This window comes from Eriocheir sinensis, chromosome 17, assembly GCF_024679095.1.
Source record: "Eriocheir sinensis breed Jianghai 21 chromosome 17, ASM2467909v1, whole genome shotgun sequence".
NCBI classification, from domain to species: domain Eukaryota; kingdom Metazoa; phylum Arthropoda; class Malacostraca; order Decapoda; family Varunidae; genus Eriocheir; species Eriocheir sinensis.
Window position 1 is genome coordinate 8,870,354 of NC_066525.1, and position 23,348 is coordinate 8,893,701.

General features: G+C 45.8%; 1 protein-coding gene across 1 annotated transcript in view; it reads right to left on the reverse strand.

Annotated features, from left to right (window-relative positions):
* Positions 1–813: 813 nt before the first annotated feature.
* LOC126999916 (uncharacterized) overlaps positions 814–23,348 on the reverse strand; it is a 26,850-nt gene continuing 4,315 nt past the window's right edge. Inside the window, exons 2-11 of the mRNA XM_050863077.1 lie at positions 8,649–11,641; positions 8,307–8,512; positions 7,854–8,072; positions 6,664–6,823; positions 5,960–6,466; positions 4,769–4,860; positions 4,052–4,413; positions 2,529–2,662; positions 1,913–2,110; positions 814–1,613 (exon numbers count right to left, since the gene is read on the reverse strand). Of these exons, the coding sequence (XP_050719034.1) occupies positions 1,056–1,613; positions 1,913–2,110; positions 2,529–2,662; positions 4,052–4,413; positions 4,769–4,860; positions 5,960–6,466; positions 6,664–6,823; positions 7,854–8,072; positions 8,307–8,512; positions 8,649–11,483 (5,271 nt within the window). The 5' untranslated portion in view covers positions 11,484–11,641 and the 3' untranslated portion in view covers positions 814–1,055. The remainder of the gene's footprint in view (positions 1,614–1,912; positions 2,111–2,528; positions 2,663–4,051; positions 4,414–4,768; positions 4,861–5,959; positions 6,467–6,663; positions 6,824–7,853; positions 8,073–8,306; positions 8,513–8,648; positions 11,642–23,348) is intronic.

Genomic DNA, 23,348 nt, shown 5'->3' on the forward strand with positions numbered 1-23,348 from the left:
GGGGATACACGGAAGGGGTGGAGGGAGGGAGGAGGATGGCTAGGAGTGAAGGCGAAAGCTTCCTCCTAAAGTCTAGCGTAGTCATGGCTCTCTCCGTCTTCTCGAGTCCACCCCGCTGCCCCTGAAAAGACTCTCGTAGTGGGGCCTCGAGACACTCATTTTCTGTGGGCGTTGGACAGCCAGTCAGACACCGATCTGTCCGCACCTTAGGCTGCTACTGCACCGACGAAGGAGTGTGAATGTGTGTGTGTGTGTGTGTGTGTGTGTGTGTGTGTGTGTGTGTTCCTTGGCGCCGCTGACCTCCCCTTCTCCCCTCCTCTCCCTCTCCCCCTCCCCCTATGCCTGTAGAAACAACGCCCCCTTCCCCCCTGTCATGTCCCAAGTCATGTCCCAAGTTAGACAATTCACCGGCAGTCAACATAAACAGCCATACATTTAGCAGACTAGCGATTTGAAGTGTTTAAAGATACAGTTAATCTGAACTCGAACGTAGGTGTTTGTTACGTTCAGGGCTTGTTGTCAGCTGGGCGGGGATCAGGAATCAAATCTGATGGTTTTGGGTTTGGAAATTTTGAAAGTATTATTGAAATGCCACGAAGTGTGAGTGCGGCGTCAGTTCCTTCGTTATTCTTCTTAAGCCTTACTGAGTGTACTTAGGAGGTATATGTGCTTCGTTGCCGTTGTTTTCCTTTCTAGAAAAGATTATTTTTGTTTTTTGCATGTTTTTATTTGACGTGTGTGTGTGTGTGTGTGTGTGTGTGTGTGTGTGTGTGTGTGTGTGTGTGTGTGTGAGCGCGCGAAATAGGACAGACAGAGAAAATGGGGGTGAGGCATATTCATGAAAAGGAGAAGCTTTCTGCATATATCTTCCTTTTATTGGATATATTTGATTAAACTAGTGAGTGGCTGACTTTGTCAACGAATACTGTAGGCTGCATTTGTTGCGTTACCACAAGCAAATGTAGATATAGTGGCTGATATGACATGCTTGCTTAAGCCACATTGGATACTGTTGTGTTTGGATTCGTCGTTTGCTTTGAAGAGGTCTCCCGGCCCTACTGAAGAGTGAACGAGTAGATGATCTCTCCCTCCTCCGGGGCATTTTCTGGGTTCCTTGGCGGCACCCGCTCGTCGACGAAGCTCAGTGTAGCTCTCGGCGGCAACACCGTGTGCCCCTCCGTCACGTGTGTCACCTCCGAGTGTCGCACGCCCGAGGCTTCAAACATTGTAGTGTCTAATAGCTGGGGAGGCCTAGACGCTGGCGGCTCGGTGAGCACATCTCCACTAGCCGGAGCGTGGCTCAGGACCTGGTGAGGAACAGTCAGGATTTGATGACTTTCGCGAGTGACAAGTTCGTTTTGTGTCAGAGCCTCTGCTGCCTCGGCGACAACTTGGAGAGGGTTGAAGACCTGAGCTGAATGGAGGACTTGTTTGTGTTGTTGCTGCTGAGGCTGCTGCTGGGAGCACAGCACCACGGGAGTGTGCTGCTGATCCACCACGTCCGGTTCGTCCGATATAATAGTTGGATCCGTTACCACCTGAGTGTCCAGGGCGATCATCTGGTCCGTCTGCATGATGACAGCGCCGCCAGCAGCGTCCTTAGCCGCCAGAGGCTGTGAAAGTGAAGGGTTGTTACCGTGCAGCTTGGGAATGGGGTTATCGGTGTGATGCATCAGCAGGGATGACATGGTTAGATGAATTATATGAATATTTACTCCACGTAAATGATCATTTATTCTTCAACCGTGAAAGTTCCACGAAGGTGAATGGTCACTCTGCCACTTAATTTATAATTTCCCTTTTTTTTTTTATAAATAATTCTTTTTTACATGTTTTTCGAACGTCACCTACGAGTAAAGGTGTTGTAATTAAATCACTTAGTACAATGCATGCATAATACCAAGCCAGCTACCTGGTGCTCGAGGTCCTTGTGCTGCTGCACCATGCCCAATGAACCACAACCGTCCGGCGAGGAGGCGAGGCCGAGGCTGGGCAGCAACGTGGCCACGTCCCCCGGCTGCTCCCCGAGCTTGTCCGGCAAGATGATGATGACTTGTTGCGTCCCATCGTCATCCACCTCGACTGTGGTGTCCCCCTGCAGCTGTTGTATCTGGGGCGGGACAGGAGACAAACCAGTCATGCATCGTTCATGGTTCGTTCAAGCGGTGAATCAAAAAACGTGTTCGTGGGTCTCACTGCGACAGGCAGCCGCCTCGATTGTGATGGACGGCGTCAGGCCAGGGCAGCTTTTCCTGTTACTTCAGACTCTTTGATGTAAAATCGAGATTTTTATTCAAATTGTTAATATTAAGTAAATATTTCATGTAAGTTTTGTCACAGAGGAAAAAACATAGTGTTTACAGCACAGAGGAGGCTGTGCTGCTGGCCAGCCGCCACACAACCTGCTTGTGTTTGTGCTGTGTGCCGTCAGTACACTCAGTACTCCCAGGAAATACTACAGAGCCTTTACTTAGTTTCCCACCGGTCACGGGTCATCTTTGGGGACAACATTACCTCACCGTACTCACCATGATCCTCAAGGATTGCGCGGCCTCCCCTTGCGGCGCCCCGGACCTGAGGATGGACGGGCGGCTGGGCGACCGTAGGGAGGGCGGCGGCCTGCGAAGACAAGAACTTGCACCTCGGCTGTCCGCGCCAGCGTCTGAAAAAGATTGGAAATGTTGTAAGCCAAAAACGTGCAATAAAGATTTTTGTTGGAAGTTAACTTTCCAGTTTATATATATATATATATATATATATATATATATATATATATATATATATATATATATTTATATATATATATATATATATATATATATATATATATATATATATATATATATATATATATATATATATATATATATATATATATATATATATATATATATATATATATATATATATATATATATATATATATATATATATATATATAATATATATAATTTTGAGTTACGATGTAAATGACATAATTATGTCAGCATTATTTTAATCGTCAGGCCGGGTAGCTTTTTTCCATTAAGACGTGGCGAGGAATAACACATTCCCCGGGAGTGTCAGCAGCAACGTTAACACTCAGTGCCGCCAAAGCGCCCAGGAGCGGGCGGCGCGGAGTCGCCTTGGTACTCAGGCGGCGCGGCCCCGCGGGTGCGGGTGCTCCATCCCAAGCAGGTTGCGACACAGACGGGCGAGCGTGCTTGTGTCACATCTGCTTACCCTAAGTCATCCACCTCCTCGTGCCTTGCAAAAGTAATTTCTAAATGATCGAAAAAGTAATAGATTATTTGAATGCGTTATGCATCCCGATTATTAGAACAACATAAACAATTGTTATGACAATGGTAACATTAACAACGTAACAATACATAATGATAATAATAATTAAGGTACACACACACACACACACACACACACACACACACACACACAATGATAATAATAATGATACACACACACACACACACACACACACACACACACACACACACACACACACACACACACACACACACACACAATAATGACAATAATTAAGATATCAATATCGTTATCTTCGCAGTTATTTTCATTATTATTATTATTATTATTATTATTATTATTATTATTATTATTATTATTATTATTATTATTATTATTATTATTATTATTATTATTATTATTATTATTATTATTATTATTATTATTTTACAGCAAAGGAGACAGATCAAGGGCTTGAAAAAAAGAAAACAATAATGAAAAAAAAAGCCCTCTACTTACTGCCCCTAAAAAGATTGGAGATGGAGTGGCCGAAAGAGAAGTCAATTTCGGGAGGAGAGGTGTCCTGATACCCTCCTCTTGAAAGAGTTCGAGTCGTAGGCAGGAATTATAATAAAAATGATATGTCAGTAATTAAGTAATCATTAGAAAAATTACTTAAAATAGTTATCTGAAGACCACAGCAGCACAGGAAACACTTGTACAGCTGCATTATGACTGGCCTCTGAAGGCACGCGTCAGGTAGGGCGTGTGAGTCCTCAGGAAAGGCCTAAACGTGTTTGGTACTCACCGGCCTCGGTCAAGGAAGCGCTAGATCCTGTTGACTTGTCTTCTTGCCCAAGATGTTGGCCGTCTCTCCTCGCTCCCTTGTTCTCTTCATCCTCTGTCTCCGCGCTTTGCCTGACATCCATTTCCTTATTTTGAGCATCACTTGCCGCTTTGTTGTCGCATCCGAACTCTTCAATGTGAAGGGAACGCCTGAGCTGCGACAAGACGTCCTCGTTGGCCTGGCTGGTGCCCTCGCCGGCCGGGTCGTCAGGGTCACCAGTCTCGGCTTTGATATGGAGACGTTCTGGGCGTCGCCTGGCGCGGGCTGCTCGGGAGCTGTACGACCTCGGGGACGTGCCCAAGGGTCTGGATGGCTGCGGCTCGCTGTAATTATGATGAGCTATACAAAATAGATACATATGATAAAGAGTTTAAAGAGACAAGGAAAAAACGTGAACATAAAATTGTAAAGGTTAATTCACTTAAGTCATACTCAGCAAAGACACAAGTCACAAGTAAAGACTCACATATTATCTTGCTTACCAGTCCGCCGCCAAACTAACACTAAACTATCGACGGCTGCTACGAAAATTCCGTCTCACGAGCGGTGTGTAGCCACCCTTGGTCTGTCCCAGTCTCACGGAAAGGGTGATTTTTTTTTATCAAGACCAAGTGGGACTTCAGGTAAGTGTAACCGCGCCATGACAGCAACCTTAAAACATGTGCTACGTGACGGTACCTGCTTCGCTTTTTGTGGACGAAGGGGAGCGGGTCGGTGGTGACGGTGGTGTCCTGCTCCGCGTGGTAGTAGCTGCGGATGTGCTGCGTTATCTGCGGGAGGGAAGCAGAGTGAGCGTCCCTTTGTACATCACGAGAAGGGTATAGGGAGCAGGGATGGAGGTACCTGCCTTTTCCATCCACAAATAAATCAGATGTTTAAGCTCCACATTTTTTTGGATAGGTGTGTCATTAGTATGGTGAGCATGGAAAACACAAACCAGTCATTATAGATGGTGTGTGGGGACGGCGAGCTGCCGCCTCAGCCTGGCGTAGTGTGCCCTTGAGAGCCACTTGAGTGACGAGTGGGTGAACTAATCCGCTGTGACGTGCCGGCGAGGGCGGAATGACGTCACCGTTTGACTAGTTGGCGCCAGGTTTTCAGGTGATGTCAAAGTATTATTACGGAGGCGAGGCCAAGACAAACAAGAAGGCTTCGAGTGGGCAGCGGAAGCGAACACTGAGTGCTTAGTTAAAGTTGGCGAAACATGAAACCAGACCCAACTAGAACCTGCGGCTGCGTACCCAGCAGGCAGTGTAGCACACCGGCGGTGCTCACCCTGACCTTCAGATGTATCTTGTTCAACGCCAGACTCAATAAATCCAAGGCGTGGGTTCATGCACTTGTCGGGCCCGTAACGTTTTATGCTGAACGGTATGAATAAAACAATAAAGCGTGCACATGTGCGATCAACACTGGATTGAAGCCTTGCATAAGAATAGGCCACACCTCCGGGCTCGGCCACCCGCTGAATGCATAACACGACGGTTGAGAGTGGATGGCGGTACCCAGACATTAGTTAAAACTGTGAAACTCTACCAAAGCCAGAAAAAAAACTTAAAATAGCTGAGGTTATCTGTGTCCTGCACTGAAAACCCAGAAGGAATAATGCATGAAATCAGGCATCCTTGTGAATCGATTAGCAAAATCAGTAAAGGCCCAATAATAAAGGATGTATGTATTTAATGGAGAAGGCCACGCGTTGCATACTTTCCGTTATAATTAAAAACACTGGTCTCAGTCCTTTCAACCACATGTACTATCGTTGGTAACTTTGTTGTCTTTGACTCTTTACCACGAACTCTTCAGCATTATCGTGGGGCACCATGACACCTATTGGAAAAAATTAGGAGAATTATATAATTCACTCACCTCCTCCTTCGTTTGGAAAGCTTCCTTGTGCTTCTCGAGGATATGGACATGAAACTGCGTGGCGTAGTTACTGCAAAAGACGTTGGAGTTCTCGGTCTTAACATTTGTTGAATCTACATTCGAGTACACAGAAGCCTCGCGGGGAAGCGACGCTTCTGGTCCTGGGGGATGACACCCGCCGGCAGCCTGGGGCTTGGAGGCCTCATAAGTTTGGGTTTGGGGGTCCTGAGACCCCTGTGTTTGTGAGGAGGAAGGTTGAGGGTTAAGCTGGTGTGAGAAGGATCCTCCAGGGTCGTGGGACTCGGAAGCAGACGATTCAGGTTCCAGTGAATGGGCGGCTGAAGAGTCTGTAGTTTGCGGCGAGGAAGTTTCTGGGTTCAGCGACTGGCTGCTCGCGGCGACCGAGTCCTTGCCTGGCTGGTCTTGGGGCGGCATGCACAGCCGACACTCGTACATGAACCTCCCGGGGTGACGCTTGGTTTTCAGCATGTGTTTCCGAAGGTTCTCCTGATAAGGAAAAAACTGTTTTTTTTTTTTTATATATATATATATATATATATATATATATATATATATATATATATATATATATATATATATATATATATATATATATATATATATATATATATATATATAATAAACTGCAAGGGAAACATTTTTTTCATTATTACCACGGAGACAAAAGAGGCAAAGAGGCCCACCTGGTTGTTGCAGACGTAGGCGCAGTAGGGGCAGGAGTAGGGCGTGGAGCCGGTGTGGAGGCGGAGGTGGCGCCGCAGATGGGGGAGGTGGCCGGTGGCGTAGTTGCAGTGGGGACACTCATACTTGTCTCCCTCTCCCCGCTTGTGGGACTGCCGGTGCCTGGACACGCAACCCAAACAACCCAGACTTAACCAAACAGTCATATGCGGCGCGGCGAGGCGCACCAGTGTAAATTAAAGTCTCCAAATTGATGCAATAGATCTTACACTCGGGAACAATATTCGAGTCCCTATAGATTTGTTTTGAATGGAGAGCGTAAATATGACTCGGATATATTCACAATAACGTGGACACAAAAACAACAATAAAATGGTAGAATTGAACAGTAAACTATTGGCGGCGCGACTCTGGCTCCTTGTGTGTCCGCCACATTGTTTTGGACCTACTCCCCTGCCTCGCTCTGTCACCAGCCGCGCACACTCGCCTGACGATGCTGCTGGAATATCCGCAAATGAGTTTCAGCCAACGTTTCCTCTATAGAATAACAATTTTTTTCATTATACGCAGCTCTATGAGAAACGCACATTTTTAAAGCATTAATAATGAGCCGGATGCGAAGGTGATGCGCTGCGCTCCACCTGTGACGCCGCAGCCCGCCCTTCTGCCTGCCATCACAACAAACTGCAAGCTGAGCGGCGCCACTCGGTCGCTTTAATAAACCCACGTGTCATTATCGCGTCTCCTCCACCTGTTTGCCTGTGTCACCATAAGCCTTTGCAATCCGTTGTAATAAAACATTAAATATCAATAGAAGATTGACCTATTTCCGTTATCAGGCGTTTACTGTTTTGTTTCTATCTATCTATTTATTTATCTGTCCGTATATCTATCTGTCTCTTTCTCCTTTCGGCATCACATTAAATTGATTACAGCAAAGTGGCGGAGATAAAGATGTAGAAGAAGGTTTTGGTTATGTGATGGACAAACTTGTGCTAAAGTACTTCTGTGCGTAGCAAATGTCTCCTCTGCGGGTAGTTTAAGAGAATCAGTAGCAAGGATGACTCATACAATAATCTTAATCCAGAGGGGAAGGACGTCTTCTCCTTGGAGTGATCTCAGATGGTGTGTATAATAATTATGAGGCAACGTGGGGAAAAGTATGGTAAGGACGCGGCGTACAGGTACTCACGTCTTGAGGATGGTGAGCGTCTGGCACTTTATGCCACACACGTCACACAGGAAGGATCGGGCTGGAGGTTCTTTGGTCTTGGGCAGGCGCTGGGAGGGGGGGCGACAGGCGTCTTTGTTGGCTGGTCGGGGGGAATCTGGCGCCTCAGGATCCGTCTTTGAGGACACCGAGGGAGAGGCTTTGGCGTGGGCGTCCAGTTGGTGACGGTAGAGGTGCCACCTTGGGGAGGGTGGACACGTTCCTTATTTGGAGGCACGCCTACTTTACTCCCTACGCCACCTGACTCTCTCAGTCATTTATTATTCTCAGTGAATGAGCAATGTATCATTTATCATCCTGACTGAATATGAACTGTTATAATTATGAATAGTAATCAACCCTGCTCCAGAGAGTCGGGTAGTGGAAGTTAAAGAGTTAGTGCTACTGTAGCAGCTCAATGTTTTACAAACATACCTGTTGGAGAAGGTCTTCCCGCATGTGTCGCAGAGGGCGGGTCTCTGGGCAGAGTGGACGTGGGCACCGCAGGTATGAACGGCTGAGAGGTGCTTCTCAAGCCAGTCGTGATGCAGAAACTTGCGGGAACAAACGTGGCAGGCGTGTGGCCACTCGTTGCTGTGGCTTAACATGTGGCCCTTCACTGATGCCGCCTGCAGCTTCGTCTGCGGGAAAATTACGTCTAATATTGACATGTGTAATGCATCTAAGGAGCCCGTCAAAAAGTTGTATTAAAGACACGCAACCAAAACAACCCAGAGAGCCGAAAACAACACTCATAAGAACATGTTTATGACTCACCTTGCATATGTGGCAGGCGTAGCGGCCGTCGGTCTGCCGCTCACTGTGGGCCAGTGTCTTATGGGTAAGGACGTGGGCGAGCAGGTCATTTTTGAAGGGGCACAGGTCACATTTGTGCTTTCCTTCTAGGTCACCAGGAACGCCCTCACACACACGTTGGTGTTTGGCGAGGTCAGAGCGAAGTGGCGGAACTATGCCGCACAGGTGACAGGGTGTGCAGTCCTTCTGATGCGTCTTAGACATGTGTTGCCGCAGCGCTGGCAGGTCCTCAACCTCCTCGTAACAAAGGTTACAGATTCTGCTGACCGAGACGCCGCGCTGCCGCCACAGGGTTGTGCGGTGCTCGGCAGACCTCCGGTGCACCTCGGCCTGACGCGTCGTCGAAAAGGAGAGTCCACACACAAAACAGTGGTAGGAGTCATTAGTGCCTTGAGGAACTTCGTGAACTTTCATGTGGGTACGGATTTGTTGCTTTCGCACGGCCTTGAAGTCACACTGAGAGCAGCGTAATACTCGATGGTTGGAAAGCTGGAAGCCTGGCTCCTGGTGGTGGATCCTGCGATGGGTCTGGTACTCTCGGTGGTAGCGGAAGGTTCCATCACCCAGGGGGCAAACAACGAGGGTCCTGCTGGACAGTATCACCTGCCGGGCCTGCAGCACTACGTCTCTGGCATTGCACGCGTGATGGGGAGTCTGCAGGTGATGCAAAATGGCAGGAAGTTGCATTGGGTCTTCGTCGGAACATGCGGAGCAGGAGAACATTGTTTTGACTACGTCATCCTCAGGATCTTCTGTGTGTGTTTTCATGTGTGCGAGAAAGTCTTCGTGAAGGTTACAATAAAATTTGCAGCTTTCACAAAAGAATGAAGATGTTTTAACAATGGCGCCAATGTTTTGTATTATTAGTTTGTCAAAGTTTGAATCAATTTCTTTGCTTTTGTTTTGTCGCTCCTCTAATTCGTTGTGGATGTGAGCTAAGGAAGCGAAATGCAATGCAGCATAAGCCTTTCCGAAAGACAGCTTGCAGACGGGGCATAACATTTTTGGGGTAGCCGACGAGAGTTTTTGTACTTCCTCTTCTTCATCAACTGGTTGCTCCTCTTCTTCAGTAGTGCTTTGCGCTCCAGTAATGTCAGGAGGGTAGGATCCAGTCACACCTTTCCAGGTAAGCGTTCGGTTTGTTGCTTGCTTGACGCTTGTGGCATTGTGGGAACCTATTTTTCTGCTTTTGAGATGAGCGATGGTCGACTTGAGAAAATTCTGAGCTTGCAGTTTTTTGGATCTGACGGGTCTAGTGGATTCTGTTATCGGAGGAATCTCTTTTGATACTTTTGGTTTTCTCTGCCCTGATGCCTTGTTTTCGTTGACGAAGTGCAATTGAGACTTCAAGTGTCTTTCGTATGCCTTCTTACCCTTGAGGACGCGGTTGCATGCCTGGCAATGGTACTCAATTGTACTCCCAACTTTTATGATATTTGTCATCTTTTTGCCAGGCAACCACTTTCCCTTAGTGTAGGTTGGAGGAGGAGGCATCAAGGATCCGTCCTCCTCTTCTGTGTAGTCTACTTCCATCTCTTCATCTTCTTCCTCAAGTTCTGTCCTCGGCGTTGATGGTCTCCACTTCCCTCCCACTGAAGGCGGAGGTCGGCTGCCCGGCCTCCATTTTCCTCCTGTGTGGTGGTAAGGAGGTCTCGTTTCGTCATCTTCATCTTCATCAATGTCATCATCTTCCTCGTGTCGCCTCTTCGTCGGAACCTTCACGCTGCTGCGAAGCTCTAGGGAGGAGAGGAAATCATCTTGACGAAGGTCTGGTTTCGCTTGAACATCATCAGTGTTTCCAGACTCACTGAATTTCAGACTTGAGCTCGGAAACTCTTCTTTTTCCTCCTGGACGTCTTTTTCGTACCTATCCTCTTTAGTTATTTCTTCGTCTTTCAGACTTTGGTTTTCTATGTTATCCGACAGTTTGATGTCTCCCTGTGTTACCCCTTTGGTCTTGTTCTGTCCCAGGTTTGACACATTGGTCAGCAGCGGTTCCTGTGGCGTGGGCTGAATGGAGTAAAAGTCTGAGTATCTTGGTTCGAAGTTTTGACTCTCAAGTTCATATGCAGAAGACGAAACTTTGAAAAGCGCCATAGTTTCGCTGTGGGACTCAGACTCGCCTTCATGGGGAATTTTCTGATGGTCACTGAAGGAGTCGAAGTGCCTCAAGATGTTGGGAGTATCATGACCATGAAGGAGCAAGGGGTCTTTGTAACCTGTGAAGGGTGCCTGGGACGAGCTTGGTCTGTGGCTGAGGCCCAGGGATTCTTGGGACTTGTGCTTCAGTTCAGGGTGACTGGCACTGATGGAGGCTTCGGAATGTGGTTGGGGTAATGAAGCAGTAAAATCTTCTATCACCGCATATGGTTCATGGAGGGAGCTGGCATCCGCCGCGCGGCCTGAGTTCTCTGATGCCTGTCCGGCTTGATCGACGTAGCAGTCTCTTAAAGCAGATTCTGAGGACTGATATTTTACCGTACTTACATTCTCTGGTTTATGACTGGTAGTGGTGCTGTCATGTCTTTCGTTAGCTATGATCCTATCGCTGTCTTGGCTCAGTGGATGGGTGTTGTCTGGAAAGGATGTATCGGAAGGACTTCTTGATCCTTCTGTTTCATGGGGGTGTTTCTTAGTGTAGCTTTTCATATCCCTGTCAGCCGTGGACGCCTCAGGATGCTGCTTGGTCTGGCGGGCAGTGTCCGGAACACATCCTGCCTGCCTGTGTGCCACGTAATGGTCAAGGCCGATGATGGTGGCGCGACACCTAAGGCACAGGTGAGCGTCCTCGTTCATGGCGGGCCCGGCAGCAGCTCTGGGCGAGGAGAACGCGGGAATCACGGGCCAAACAGATATTGGGAGGGCTTTTTTGTCGCGCCGCCCAAATATTTCAATTACATGCTTGATATTTCTTCACGGACAGCAGGTCTGCAGCTCCTCGGCGCCTGTGTGACCTGAAGCATGGGTGAAAATTTGATAAAGATGATAACCGATGCAAATATCTAAGGAGATCTGCAAATACGTAAACATCATAATATTATCAATAATTACAAACTATAATGATGAACGTTTGAATTACTGAACAAGGAAAAGTTGAAAATATTGTTTGAAAGGAAAGTGCATCAATTGGCTGTAGTCATCTTGCATTGCTGTGTACGACGATGACGACGACCATTATAACGTCATAACTATCTTGCTTGTGTGTGTGTGTGTGTGTGTGTGTGTAAAAGAGAGAGAGAGAGAGAGAGAGAGAGAGAGAGAGAGAGAGAGAGAGAGAGAGAGAGAGAGAGAGAGAGAGAGAGAGAGAGAGAGAGAGAGAGAGAGAGAGAGAGAGAGAGAGAGAGAGAGAGAGAGAGAGATGAGGGGGGGGGGGGCGGCGGACACGCGGCTGAGTGGGAGGGAGGGAGGGAGGGAGGGAAACATGACTAGAAACTAAAGGTGAGTTATCTGGCATGGGACTTAGCGGGAAATTATTACACTTGCTGAAAGTTGCTAAGACACCCGTGGCCGCCCCCCATTTTCTTTACACGTCCCCATCCATGAATTTTCCCCGTCGTCAGTGAGTCCCATCAGTGCTTACATACTTTTTTTTTCTAGTGTGTCTCATTAGTCTGGATTGTGAATAACGGAAGGAGATGATTTTGCTTCCGAAGGCGTTGTGGAAATCCGTGACCCTCAAGAGACAGAGAGTTGGAATACAAATGTTATGAATTTCGAGGCAGAGGTTTTTGACTACGAATGAACGTGTTGAGAGCTTGTTCTTCGTTAGGATGTGGGTTGTCAACTTGTCATCGCTGGCCACTGGTACAAACTCTCAACAGGTCTTGTCAAAATTCCACCCTGCTAATTTTTCCGCCTCCACTTCATTCCGTCTTTACAGTTTCTTCTCAGCCTCCTCTACGAATGCAATTTTCAACTTACACTTTTTTCTTCCACTTTGTTACTTATTCCTTTTCACCTCCACTTCAGTTTTCATTATACCTCCACTTTCTACTTTATACTCTCTTCTCACCCTCTTCATGCCTTCCTCTCACTATCCTTATGCCTTCCATCTCCTCTTTCTTCATTTTTGTAAATCCATTTCCTCTTTCTTTTCCACTTTCGACCCTTCATTATACCTCCACTTCCTACCTTAACTCTCTTCTCACCCTTCTTATACCTTCCTCTCATCCTCCTTATGCCTTCCATCTCCTCTTTCTTCCTTCTTGTACATCCATTTCCTCATTCTTCTCCACTTTCGATCCTTCATTATACCTCCACTTCCTACCTTATACTCTCTTCTCACCCTCCTCATACCTTCCTCTCATCCTCCTTATGCCTTCCATCTCCTCTTTCCTCCTTCTTGTACATTCATTCCCTCAATCTTTTCCACTTTTGATCTCTTCTTCATTTTGCCTCCACTTCCTTCCTTCTGATACTTTCCTCTCTCCCTCCTCTTACCCTCCTTATACCTTTCATCTCCTCTTCCTTCCTCCTTGTAAATGCACTTCTTTCCTTCTTCTTTTACACCTCCAATCCCTTCTTCATTACGCCTCCATTACCTACTTTTCTTCCTTTACGTTCTTCTCATCCTCCTCTCACCTTCCTTATACCTTCCATTATCTCTTTCTTCCACCTACCTTCATCTCATCCTTCGTCTCCTACCCCAAATGACACGTGTCCTTACCACCACCACCACCACCACCACTCGCAACACACCTTCCCCTCCTCCGCACCTCCGTCTCCACCACCTGCTCCCTCTGTCCCCCAGCCTCCGGTCTCCCATTTTACGCGTCACCAAGAATGTATTCCCGCCAGGTTCGGCCACCCATAAACACTATCATCTGCAATTACTCACTGGCCGCGTCTAGATACGTATTGGTGCTTCGTCGCTCGCCCGCCCGCCGCACATATCACCGCTGATGCACATAAACAGAGATAAAAATAATAACGCCGAGTATTAAATTGTCCTTTGAAATAGATTGAGGGGCCTCCTGTCACTTTCTTGCGTCTCTGTCTCTCTCTCTCTCTCTCTCTCTCTCTCTCTCTCTCTCTCTCTCTCTCTCTCTCTCTCTCTCTCTCTCTCATACAGTACTTCATTACACAACTTCTCCCATACATTCACACTCACTGAACGTACATACCACTGACCTCGTAACTTCACACACACACACACACACACACACACACACAGCCCAACCCCCCCAGCCTCCCAATTACACTCGCAGCCTTCCTCACGCACACTCTTATCCAACACAACAACGCCATCGCAACAGCACTTAATATATAGCTTCTAAGCCTCAAAGTCCCCCGTCGTAACTCGTATATAACTTCTAAGTGTAGGGAGTCTGTCTTTCTTTAGTCCGTCCGTCGTTCTTGCTGGTATTGTTGCTGGTATAAACATTTTCGAACCCTTCCTTTTTTTCATGCAGGACGTGTTTGTTAGCATGATTTCACTTGTGCCGTGTATATAAACTGCCAATAGTACCAATGTGTATTTTTTTTGTCTCTGTCTTTTCCTCTTTTTCCAAGCCACACCATGGATGCTGCGTCTCACTTCAAGCCACATCACTATTCTTATAATGCCTCATCTTCTTATCCAACGTCACATCTCCCTCTCCCTCCCTCAAACTCTATTCTCTTCATGTGTTCTCCTTTTTCGACCACCTTCCTCTCTGCATTTCGGATCGTACACTATCTCAAGCTTTTTACTGCGTCTCACTTCAAGCCACATCACTATTCTTATGATGCCTCATCTTCTTATCCAACGTCACATCTCCCTCTCCCTCCCTCAAACTCTATTCTCTTCAAGTGTTCTCCTTTTTCGACCACCTTCCTCTCTGCATTTCGGATCGTACACTATCTCAAGCTTTTTACTGCGTCTCACTTCAAGCCACATCACTATTCTTATAATGCTTCATCTTCTTATCCAACGTCACATCTCCCTCTCCCTCCCTCAAACTCTATTCTCTTCATGTCCTCTCCTCTTTTTACCACCTTCCTCTCTGCATTTCGGATCGTACACTATCTCAAGCTTTTTACTGCGTTGCACATCTCTTCCACACCTTGATATTCCGTTCTTCTCCGTCCTTCTTCTCCACGCTCCACCTGCCCCCTCATCTGCCTGCTCCACCTCTGCATTGCTAGTCACACGATGCTGCTAACTCCCCATGTGTCTCCTCTTTGCATTCCACATCCTCTTCACACCTAATTATTTACTATTCCTTCCTCCCCCTTCTATTTCTATGCCTCACCTGCTCTCAGATCTTCCTTCTCCACCTCGGAATTTCGAATGATACAGTGAGTTCATTTTCTCAAGTGTCTAATTTACACATTCCGCATCCTCTCCATATCTCATTGTTTCCCTATTTATCCTTTTTTCTCTTTTCTTATTCCTCTCTTTCAATGGTACATCAGCCCTTTCATCTGGTACCTCCTCCACTTCTTTTTCTATTTATCTTCTTTCTTTTCCTTTTGGTGTCTTTCCATGCTACGTCTCCCCTCTCATCTTATGCATCCTCCACTCTTTCAAGTCTCCCCTCTCTACATTCCACATCCATGATACATATTCTACGTCTTTCCACACCTTGCTTTCTCTCCCACCGCTACACTTTCACTCCCTCTTCCTTTCCTCTCCAATCTTCATTCCCATACCACACTCCACCGTCTCCCTACACCCCATCTTATACCTATACACTCCCGCACACGCCACACACCCACCCATCTCTCCTTCCTTCCCTCCCTACCCCCTCCCCCTCCCCCCCCTTTCCCCAGCGCCACTTACCGCCTCATAACCACTCAATATATCCGCGTAAATATGAACGTAAATTATGGGGCTAATTTATCTTTTTTACCTGAGCCCTCTTACCTGTGCCGAGTTGAGGTTAATTATCTCGTCCAGGTAACCGAGAATGAAGTGGGTTGAGCCTCGCCCAGCCCTGTATTCGCCCTTCCTAGCCAGCCTGTATAGTCCTCTTTTCAGGGGCTATTTTATCTCTTTTTATCAGCCTATGTTCTTCCTTCCTTCCTTCCATGGCCTCTTTTTTTCCCCCCTTCCTGTTCAGTCTGTGTTTTTTGTTATTAATTTGCAATATCTTTCTTTTTAGGGTGTTTCTTCTCCTTAATCAGTCTTCTCTCCCTCCCACTACTTTTTTTTAATTTTGTATTCAACTTGTATTTTCTCTTATCAACTGTATTATTTCCTCCTCCTCTCTCACCCTCGTTTCCATTTCTCTTCAGTCTATTTTTTTTATCCATTTCAGGCTGTTTTCTCTTTTACTAGTCGTGTGTCACTTTCACTGACTCTCTTTTAAATTTAACCTCATTTTCCCTTAACAGTTCACTTTTTCATCCTAATTTAGTTTGCTTCCGTCATTTCGGATCGTATTTCCTCTCCCAAAGATTCTATTCCCTCATCTTCCTAAGTCTGTAATTCAACCCCTTCTTCAGCTTGTATTGTTTTCCCCTTCAAGTTAGAATTCTCCTGTACCAGCCAATATCCTTTTTTTCGGTAGGGAAGTTGACTAACCCAAGCTGTATTATTTCCCCTCTCATCCTGTCGTCTTCCCTTCTTCCTGTAAGCTCTCCCTCGTGGCTTGAACACTCTCTTCCTAGCTCGTGTGTTCCTCTTTTTCTTTCATCCTTGTTTCACCTCCTTCATCCTCCTCCTTTCCTGTCTATAATTTTTTTTCTTTCTGGCGTCTCATTTTCTTTTCTTCTCCATCTTGTTCTTGTTTTTCCTCCTCTAGTTCCTCTTTATCCTCCTTCTTCCTCCTCCTCCAAACTTCTTTTCCTCTTGCACTTTCTTTATCCTCTTTCTTTTAGCGTGCCTCTTTCCTCTTACTGCCCTCCTCCTCCCTCCCTCCCCCCTCCTCCTCTTCCTCCTGCTCTTTCCCTGCCTGCCTGCCGTCCACCTCAAGGATAGGCCTATGATAACATCGCAATTAGGCTGGACAGGCATTCTTGTCTCCTCTCCCGGCCACGCCCGCCCCGCACCGCCGCGCCGCCCTCCCGAGGCAGGCCATACATCCAGGCGGCGACCTTCCCTCCTGCTCGTCTTTAATTGCTTTCCCGTGGTGCTGTTTGGGGCGCTCATTGTGACTTTCTCTCGTCCTCGATGTTGTTTTTTGTTGTTGTTGCTCTTATTCTTATTACTATTATTTTTATTATTATTAGCTGCAGCATTATCATCATCCTCTGTGTTGTCGTTTTTGTTGTTTTCCTTGTTGAAATGGCTATGGTCAGGGTGCGTACATATATATAGGTGAGAGCACAACAGATGGGCTAAAAGAGTGGCAAAGTTGGAAGTAACTGATACGAAAAGACCTAAGGGGAGGCCGTTCAGCAGATGGTGTGATAAAAGTTGAGGCTTATAGAACGTTTACATCAAAACCGGAAACTAGAGCTTATTTGTTTGCAATAGGCCTATGCCCTCCACTGGACTGCTACAGGCTTTTGCTTCCTTGATGATGATGATGATGACTTATGATATGAAAAAAAAGTAGCAGTAACGAAAACAGTGATTATTATTATTATTATTATTATTATTATTATTATTATTATTATTATTATTATTATTATTATCATTGTTAGTAATAAGAACAATGATAACATTTTGTTTTGATATTTATTTTTCTTCATCTTTTTTCTGTTTTTACTTAATATTTTTCTTCTTCTTTTTTTATCTTCTTCTCTCCATCTTTTTGTTTTTCTTGTTCTTGTTCTTGTTCTTGTTCTTGTTCTTCTTTTTTTTCTTTTTCTTCTTTTTTCCTTCATTTTATTATTATTATTATTATTATTATTATTATTATTATTATTATTATTATTATTATTATTATTATTATTATTATTATTATTGCAATTATTATTATCACAAGATAACAACAACAACAACAAAAAATCAATAGCAGGAGCAAGAGCACCATCATCATCATCATCAACAACAACAACAACAACAACAACAACAACAACAACAACTACCACTACTACCACTACCACTACTACCACTACTACCACTACCACTACTACCACTACTACTACTACTATTACTATTACTATTACTACTACTACTGCTATTGCTACTACTACTACTACTACTGCTACTATCTCTACAATGAGCACCACCACCACCTCTGTATACCACCACCCAACAACCCACCCCCACCCGTACCCCTCCACCATCACCACCACCACTAATAATAATGAACGCTGCTGCTGCACACGTACGCATAAAAATGTTCCCATCACCCTTCCCGGCCCCCCCTCCTCCCCCCTCTCCTCCTCTTCTGCCCCCTCCCCCTCGTCTCCGTCGCCGCTTCCCTCACCATCGCCGTCCTCGTCCCCACTACTGCCGTCCCCGCCGCCGCCGCCGCCGGGCCTTCATTACTCCGCCGCTTCGCCGTGTAAATAGTCACGTCATTGCGCGACACAACGGATACTGTCTACAAATACAACCGTTAGTGCGAAAATATTTCACATGCCGCGTCATCAGAACTCATTTAATCTGCATAAAATAGTGGCCTCTAGCTGTGGGGAAGGGGTGGGGGGGAGATGGAGGAAGGGAAAGGACTCACGGGAGGGAGGGAGGCAGAGTAAAAGAGGTGTTTTAGGGGTGGAGAGAATGAAGGCGCGTGTGTATGTAAGGCGCGTGAGAGGCGTGTATGGGTTGTCGCGGGGTGTGGAGCAGGTGACGGGCAGGTGTTGCTGTACAGGTGTTTGGGCGTGATGAAGGGTGGGTCCGCGGCCTCGACCACTGCCACAACATGACGCCAGGGTGTTAACGCTAAGCACATGAGTCTGACTAAGTAAGGAGCAGTAAGTAGTAAGTGGCACTCGAAGTTGTTCACGCTGTAGACACTGTTTTAACTGAGCATCAGGAACTTTTCAAGCGGAATACTATTTTAATGATAACTATAAGATTCTTCAAGTTGAATGCTATTGAGAAGGTCTTTTAAAGTAGTACACTCCACAAAACGCAGAAAAGGGCACTTAAGACTTTAAATATATATGCATACTGTGGATCAAGCAACAACTGTTCATGTTAAACGCCCATGGAAAATTCACTCGAGACTGTTCAAGTTCTACAACAGTATTTAACCACTGTAAAAGTCACAAAAATCTTAACGCTGGATTATGTTGAGTTTGTCGCTCAAAACTGTTTAAGCCAAATGTACAGTATCGAGTTACTTTTCACGCTAAATGACTATAAATGTGTTCAGAAAATAGTTACGTTAAATGCAACTGCAAGGGTTACTCAGAATCATTGACGCTCAACACTGATGGGAAAAGGCCATTCTGAGCTTCACTTCAAATGCTCCTGTAAAACGGTCATTAAGAATTGTATACACTGGGTGATTTTGAAACAGCTTAGGATCAAATTTTGGCTTCATGCTTGATGATGATGAAAAACTTTGCTCTAATAGATGTATTGAAATTAGGAAAATCTTTTTATGCGCGCTTGGTTCCTTTACGAGCGTTGTGATAAAGTATCCACAAAATATGTTGTTTCTTTATCCCTGTTTGGTCCAACTTCCTAATGCAAACGCTGACCACCATCTTCATTCTTTCATCTCTTTCACTGGTACACTCTGGGACGCCTACCTGTGTCTGTATTCCCTCTCTCCTAAACGCCTTCAAGTAGGGTGCTTCGGGACACCTTTCTGACAATATTGATTACGCTTTTCGAATCTTATCTGTCCTCCTTTTTCGGGGTAGCATCGGGTTGAAAACTTTTTTTATATTTTGTCTTTCCCTTTGTCTGCATCCAATGCTGTAAAAATAATAATAAGGCTGTGCGACTTAAAGAGTAGACGCAGCCGGTGAAACTTGGAGATGGAAACAAACAAACAAATTCAGTTCTATAGTATTTACGTATTTCACGTAAAAAAAAAAAAAAAAAAAAAAACTAGCGAAAGTGTGCTTGTGTGTGTATAGAGGGGGGGGAGGGGGCGGTGCGTGCGTGTGTGCGCATATGTGTATGTGTGTGAATGCTTGTCAGTCCAGTTTTCATATCTGCTTGTATTTTAACTGTTTCTCTGTCTGTCTGTCTTTATGTCTATCTACCTATCTCGGTCTCAGCGTCTCTGTGTCACCAGTACACACAGTTGACATTACACGCGCCCCGTCAGCAGCGTGCTTTGAAGTAATCGAAACACACGCAGCCACCCCCCCCACCCCACCGCCCTGCGACCTGCGACCACCACCCCGGCATGGGCCTCGGCGAGGCCTTCCTTGGGGCATCGTTGTCCAGTTGTAATTAAGAAATCGCTCCTGGAAAAGGTAGTCCAGTTTGAGGCGTGAGGCAGCGTGTCGCCTAAGGGTGCAGCGGCCGAGCGACACTGGCCAGCCAGGTATAGCCGCAGCGAGGCCTGCCGCCCGTGTGCAGCCCCGCGCCGCTCCTCCCCTCACCATTTTCTTTAAATATCCACTGGTGAGGTGGGGGAGCTGCCCTCACATGTGGCCGGGTCTTGAGAAAATAATCAATACTCGCTAGTCCAGGCCAGCACCCACGCTCGGTAAACACTTGCAGGTACACACCGGGGCCGGGGGCGGCGTGGGCGGGAGGGGCTGAGTGGGCACGGGTGGCGGGCACCAGTACCGCCCTGACGGAGGACCGTAGTTCTATGATCTGGCATCTCGCTCCCTCATCAGAGAAAGAAAAATGTGATTGTGGTTGAACGAGGAAAATTATTTACGGTACACCTTTTTTATTATTAAATCGGTAGCTGTACTCGTACTTACACGTGGATCATTAACAACCCCGATCTTGTTCACAAATGATGCAGTGATTTTATGATACAGCTCTAACGGCCCATTATTTTGGGGTATTCATGAAAGTATATCACTTGAATTTATTCTTATGTGTACAATGCAATTACAGTCCAGGACCAGCATGTAGGCGCGTCAGGCCGTGACGGAGGGCGTGACACGGCGGTGCCGCTCCCCGCTGTGACGGCACCGTCATGTGACGCGTCACTGCCCGTTGTCCCAGTGTATCTCTCTCTCTCTCTCTCTCTCTCTCTCTCTCTCTCTCTCTCTCTCTCTCTCTCTCTCACACACACACACACACACATATATATATATATATATATATATATATATATATATATATATATATATATATATATATATATATATATATATATATATATATATATATATATATATATATATATATATATATATATATATATATATATATATATATATATATATATATATATATATATATATATATATATATATATATATATATATATATATATATATATATATATATATATATATATATATATATATATATATATATATATATATATATATATATATATATATATATATATATATATATATATATATATATATATATATATATATATATATATATATATATATATATATATATATATATATATATATAACATAAAGCCGGGTATCCTGAAATGTTAACAGCATCGCTCGCCGGTCGACCCTCGCGTCATCAGCGGGGCTCCGTATACAACATCCGACAAGTATTGTCACAAACCGTGTCTTGCTTGACATTTGAAGTGTGACAAAATTTATACTGACGGGACTAAATGTGTGGATTTTTCATTGGTCGATCCTGAGTGAGATTGACTCGTGATAGGCTAACTGTCAGGGGCCCCGCGGGGTCGTTGCTGGCTGGCATGGGGCGGAAAGGCGCCTCTCATCGCGATACTGTATGCAGCTTTTTGAGTAACGCTCGTGACCTGTGCAACGCTACGCCTCAGCCAGGGATGCGTGGCCGGCGTGGGACTCCTCCCGTGGAACATCAGCTTCTTCCCGGCACAGAGCTGGCATGAAGATGGCGCCCTTGCTCTCAGGTTTGAATTGTAATTTCGTTTTATTTCTGGGTGAGCACTGCCTCGTGGCCCCAAGTCCTGCTTCGGCGCGGCCCTGCGTTCTGGCTATGTTGGCGGGGCGGCAACTGCAGCGCGACGCTCGGGTATCGCCATCGCCGCCACTGGTCGTGCAGCCATGCGAGAGTCAGCAGGAGGACGCGGCGCCCGAACACTTTATGCTGCTCAGTACTCACTGCGACGCCCGGAATATTTAAAACAGAGCAAGGCTGCACGTGCAGAATTTTAGCCGACACACGGTAACAGCCTCCACGATAAGTTTCCTGTCAGGATTGCAAGTATAATGGATGCACAATATGGCTCACTCATTTTAGATATTATCTCCATCATTAGTTATTTTTTCACTCGCAAAGCAGCGTTTGGTCCGTGGCCCCGTGGATGGCGTCTGTGGGGGCGGCTGAACAAGGGGCAGACTCTGGAGCGAGTGAAAAGTTTGCAGCACAGCGCTGTGCTGATGGTTTGTTAGGGCCGGCCTGGACATGAGTCATTCCTCTCGTATGATTACTGTCACACAATTTTACATAAAAGGATAAAATTACAGGTTTACAAGAGCTCTTGCGGGTGTTTTATACATTATATTTTCTTGGCCGCTAAGTGCAGCATCCTGCGCGGCCTCGCTGTGAGCATGGACGTCACGCCCACCACAAGGTGACGACGCTGCTTGGAGTCATGTTTTCGTGTGGGCTCATTAGGCAACGTTTTCCTGAACTTTCCATACAGAGGAGCTGACAGACGTTGTGCGGATATCGAATTGTCAATTGGACGTGGCAATCTAGAGATTCGTGGTAACGGTAGTGAAAATAATTTACTGCTCTTAATGACTGACTGTTGACCATGTTGGGCTACTGTTATCTTGAAGTCTCGCCTGGGTTACGAGAGAACGCCGCCTCTCTCCAAGCATGCAGCTGCCAGGCGTGAACTCCCGACCTTCAGTGTATACAGCGGGGACCGCGCGTCACCGCTGAGCATGGCAACGTAACGCAGACGACTCAGAAGGAAAGAAACAAGGCATTTTTGTTAAGGGTTATGAGATCATGCCGGACTTTTAATGCACGAACAGATTGTTTGCCGCGTTGAGTGGCTGCCTCGGGAAGCCTTTCTTGGTCGTCACCTCAGAGGCGCACAGAGCCAAGCGATGGGACTCCATTAACACGCTGACGTTGATTACACAAATGAAGCTTTGCCTGCCGCCGCCGGAAGACTGCTCGCAACTACATAAACACGCGCGATTTGCACAGAACTCAGGTTTATACATTTTTCTAATGGGTAATCAAGTCAACAGAGTCCAACAAATAACGGTAAAATAACGTAATTATTTTGCACCTACCAGCGACCGGTTGAAATCAAGGCTAAAATATGCTACATGCGTTTTTGGGGTATTAATGTTTGTCCGAATGTAATGCATTTTATTTGATTAAAAAAGAAAAAAAAAAAAAAAGCAACAACTCGCTGAGCGTGTCTTTGGAGGTGGAGGCAGGCACCCTCAACCACTAACTATATCAACCTGCAGCGCCTAAAAAAAAAATAATGATAATAATAATAATAAATAAATAAAACATTCCGAGAAACACGTTAGCATGTTATGCTCCTCTTATGATCTCTAAAGGAAAAAAAAAGGAAAACTTTTTCATAGCACGGCGAATTGCTTGGGGCTGATAAGATTTCAAATTACCAATATAAAGTAGTACAAGATTTTGTGGGTTACGATAAGAAGCAGTGTTTAGGGAAGAGACTGGTCTGAGAGCCCTGTGACCTGCAACACTGGCCTGGCTATTCTCTAGTTGGCTCTGAGCGTTTCTGCTTG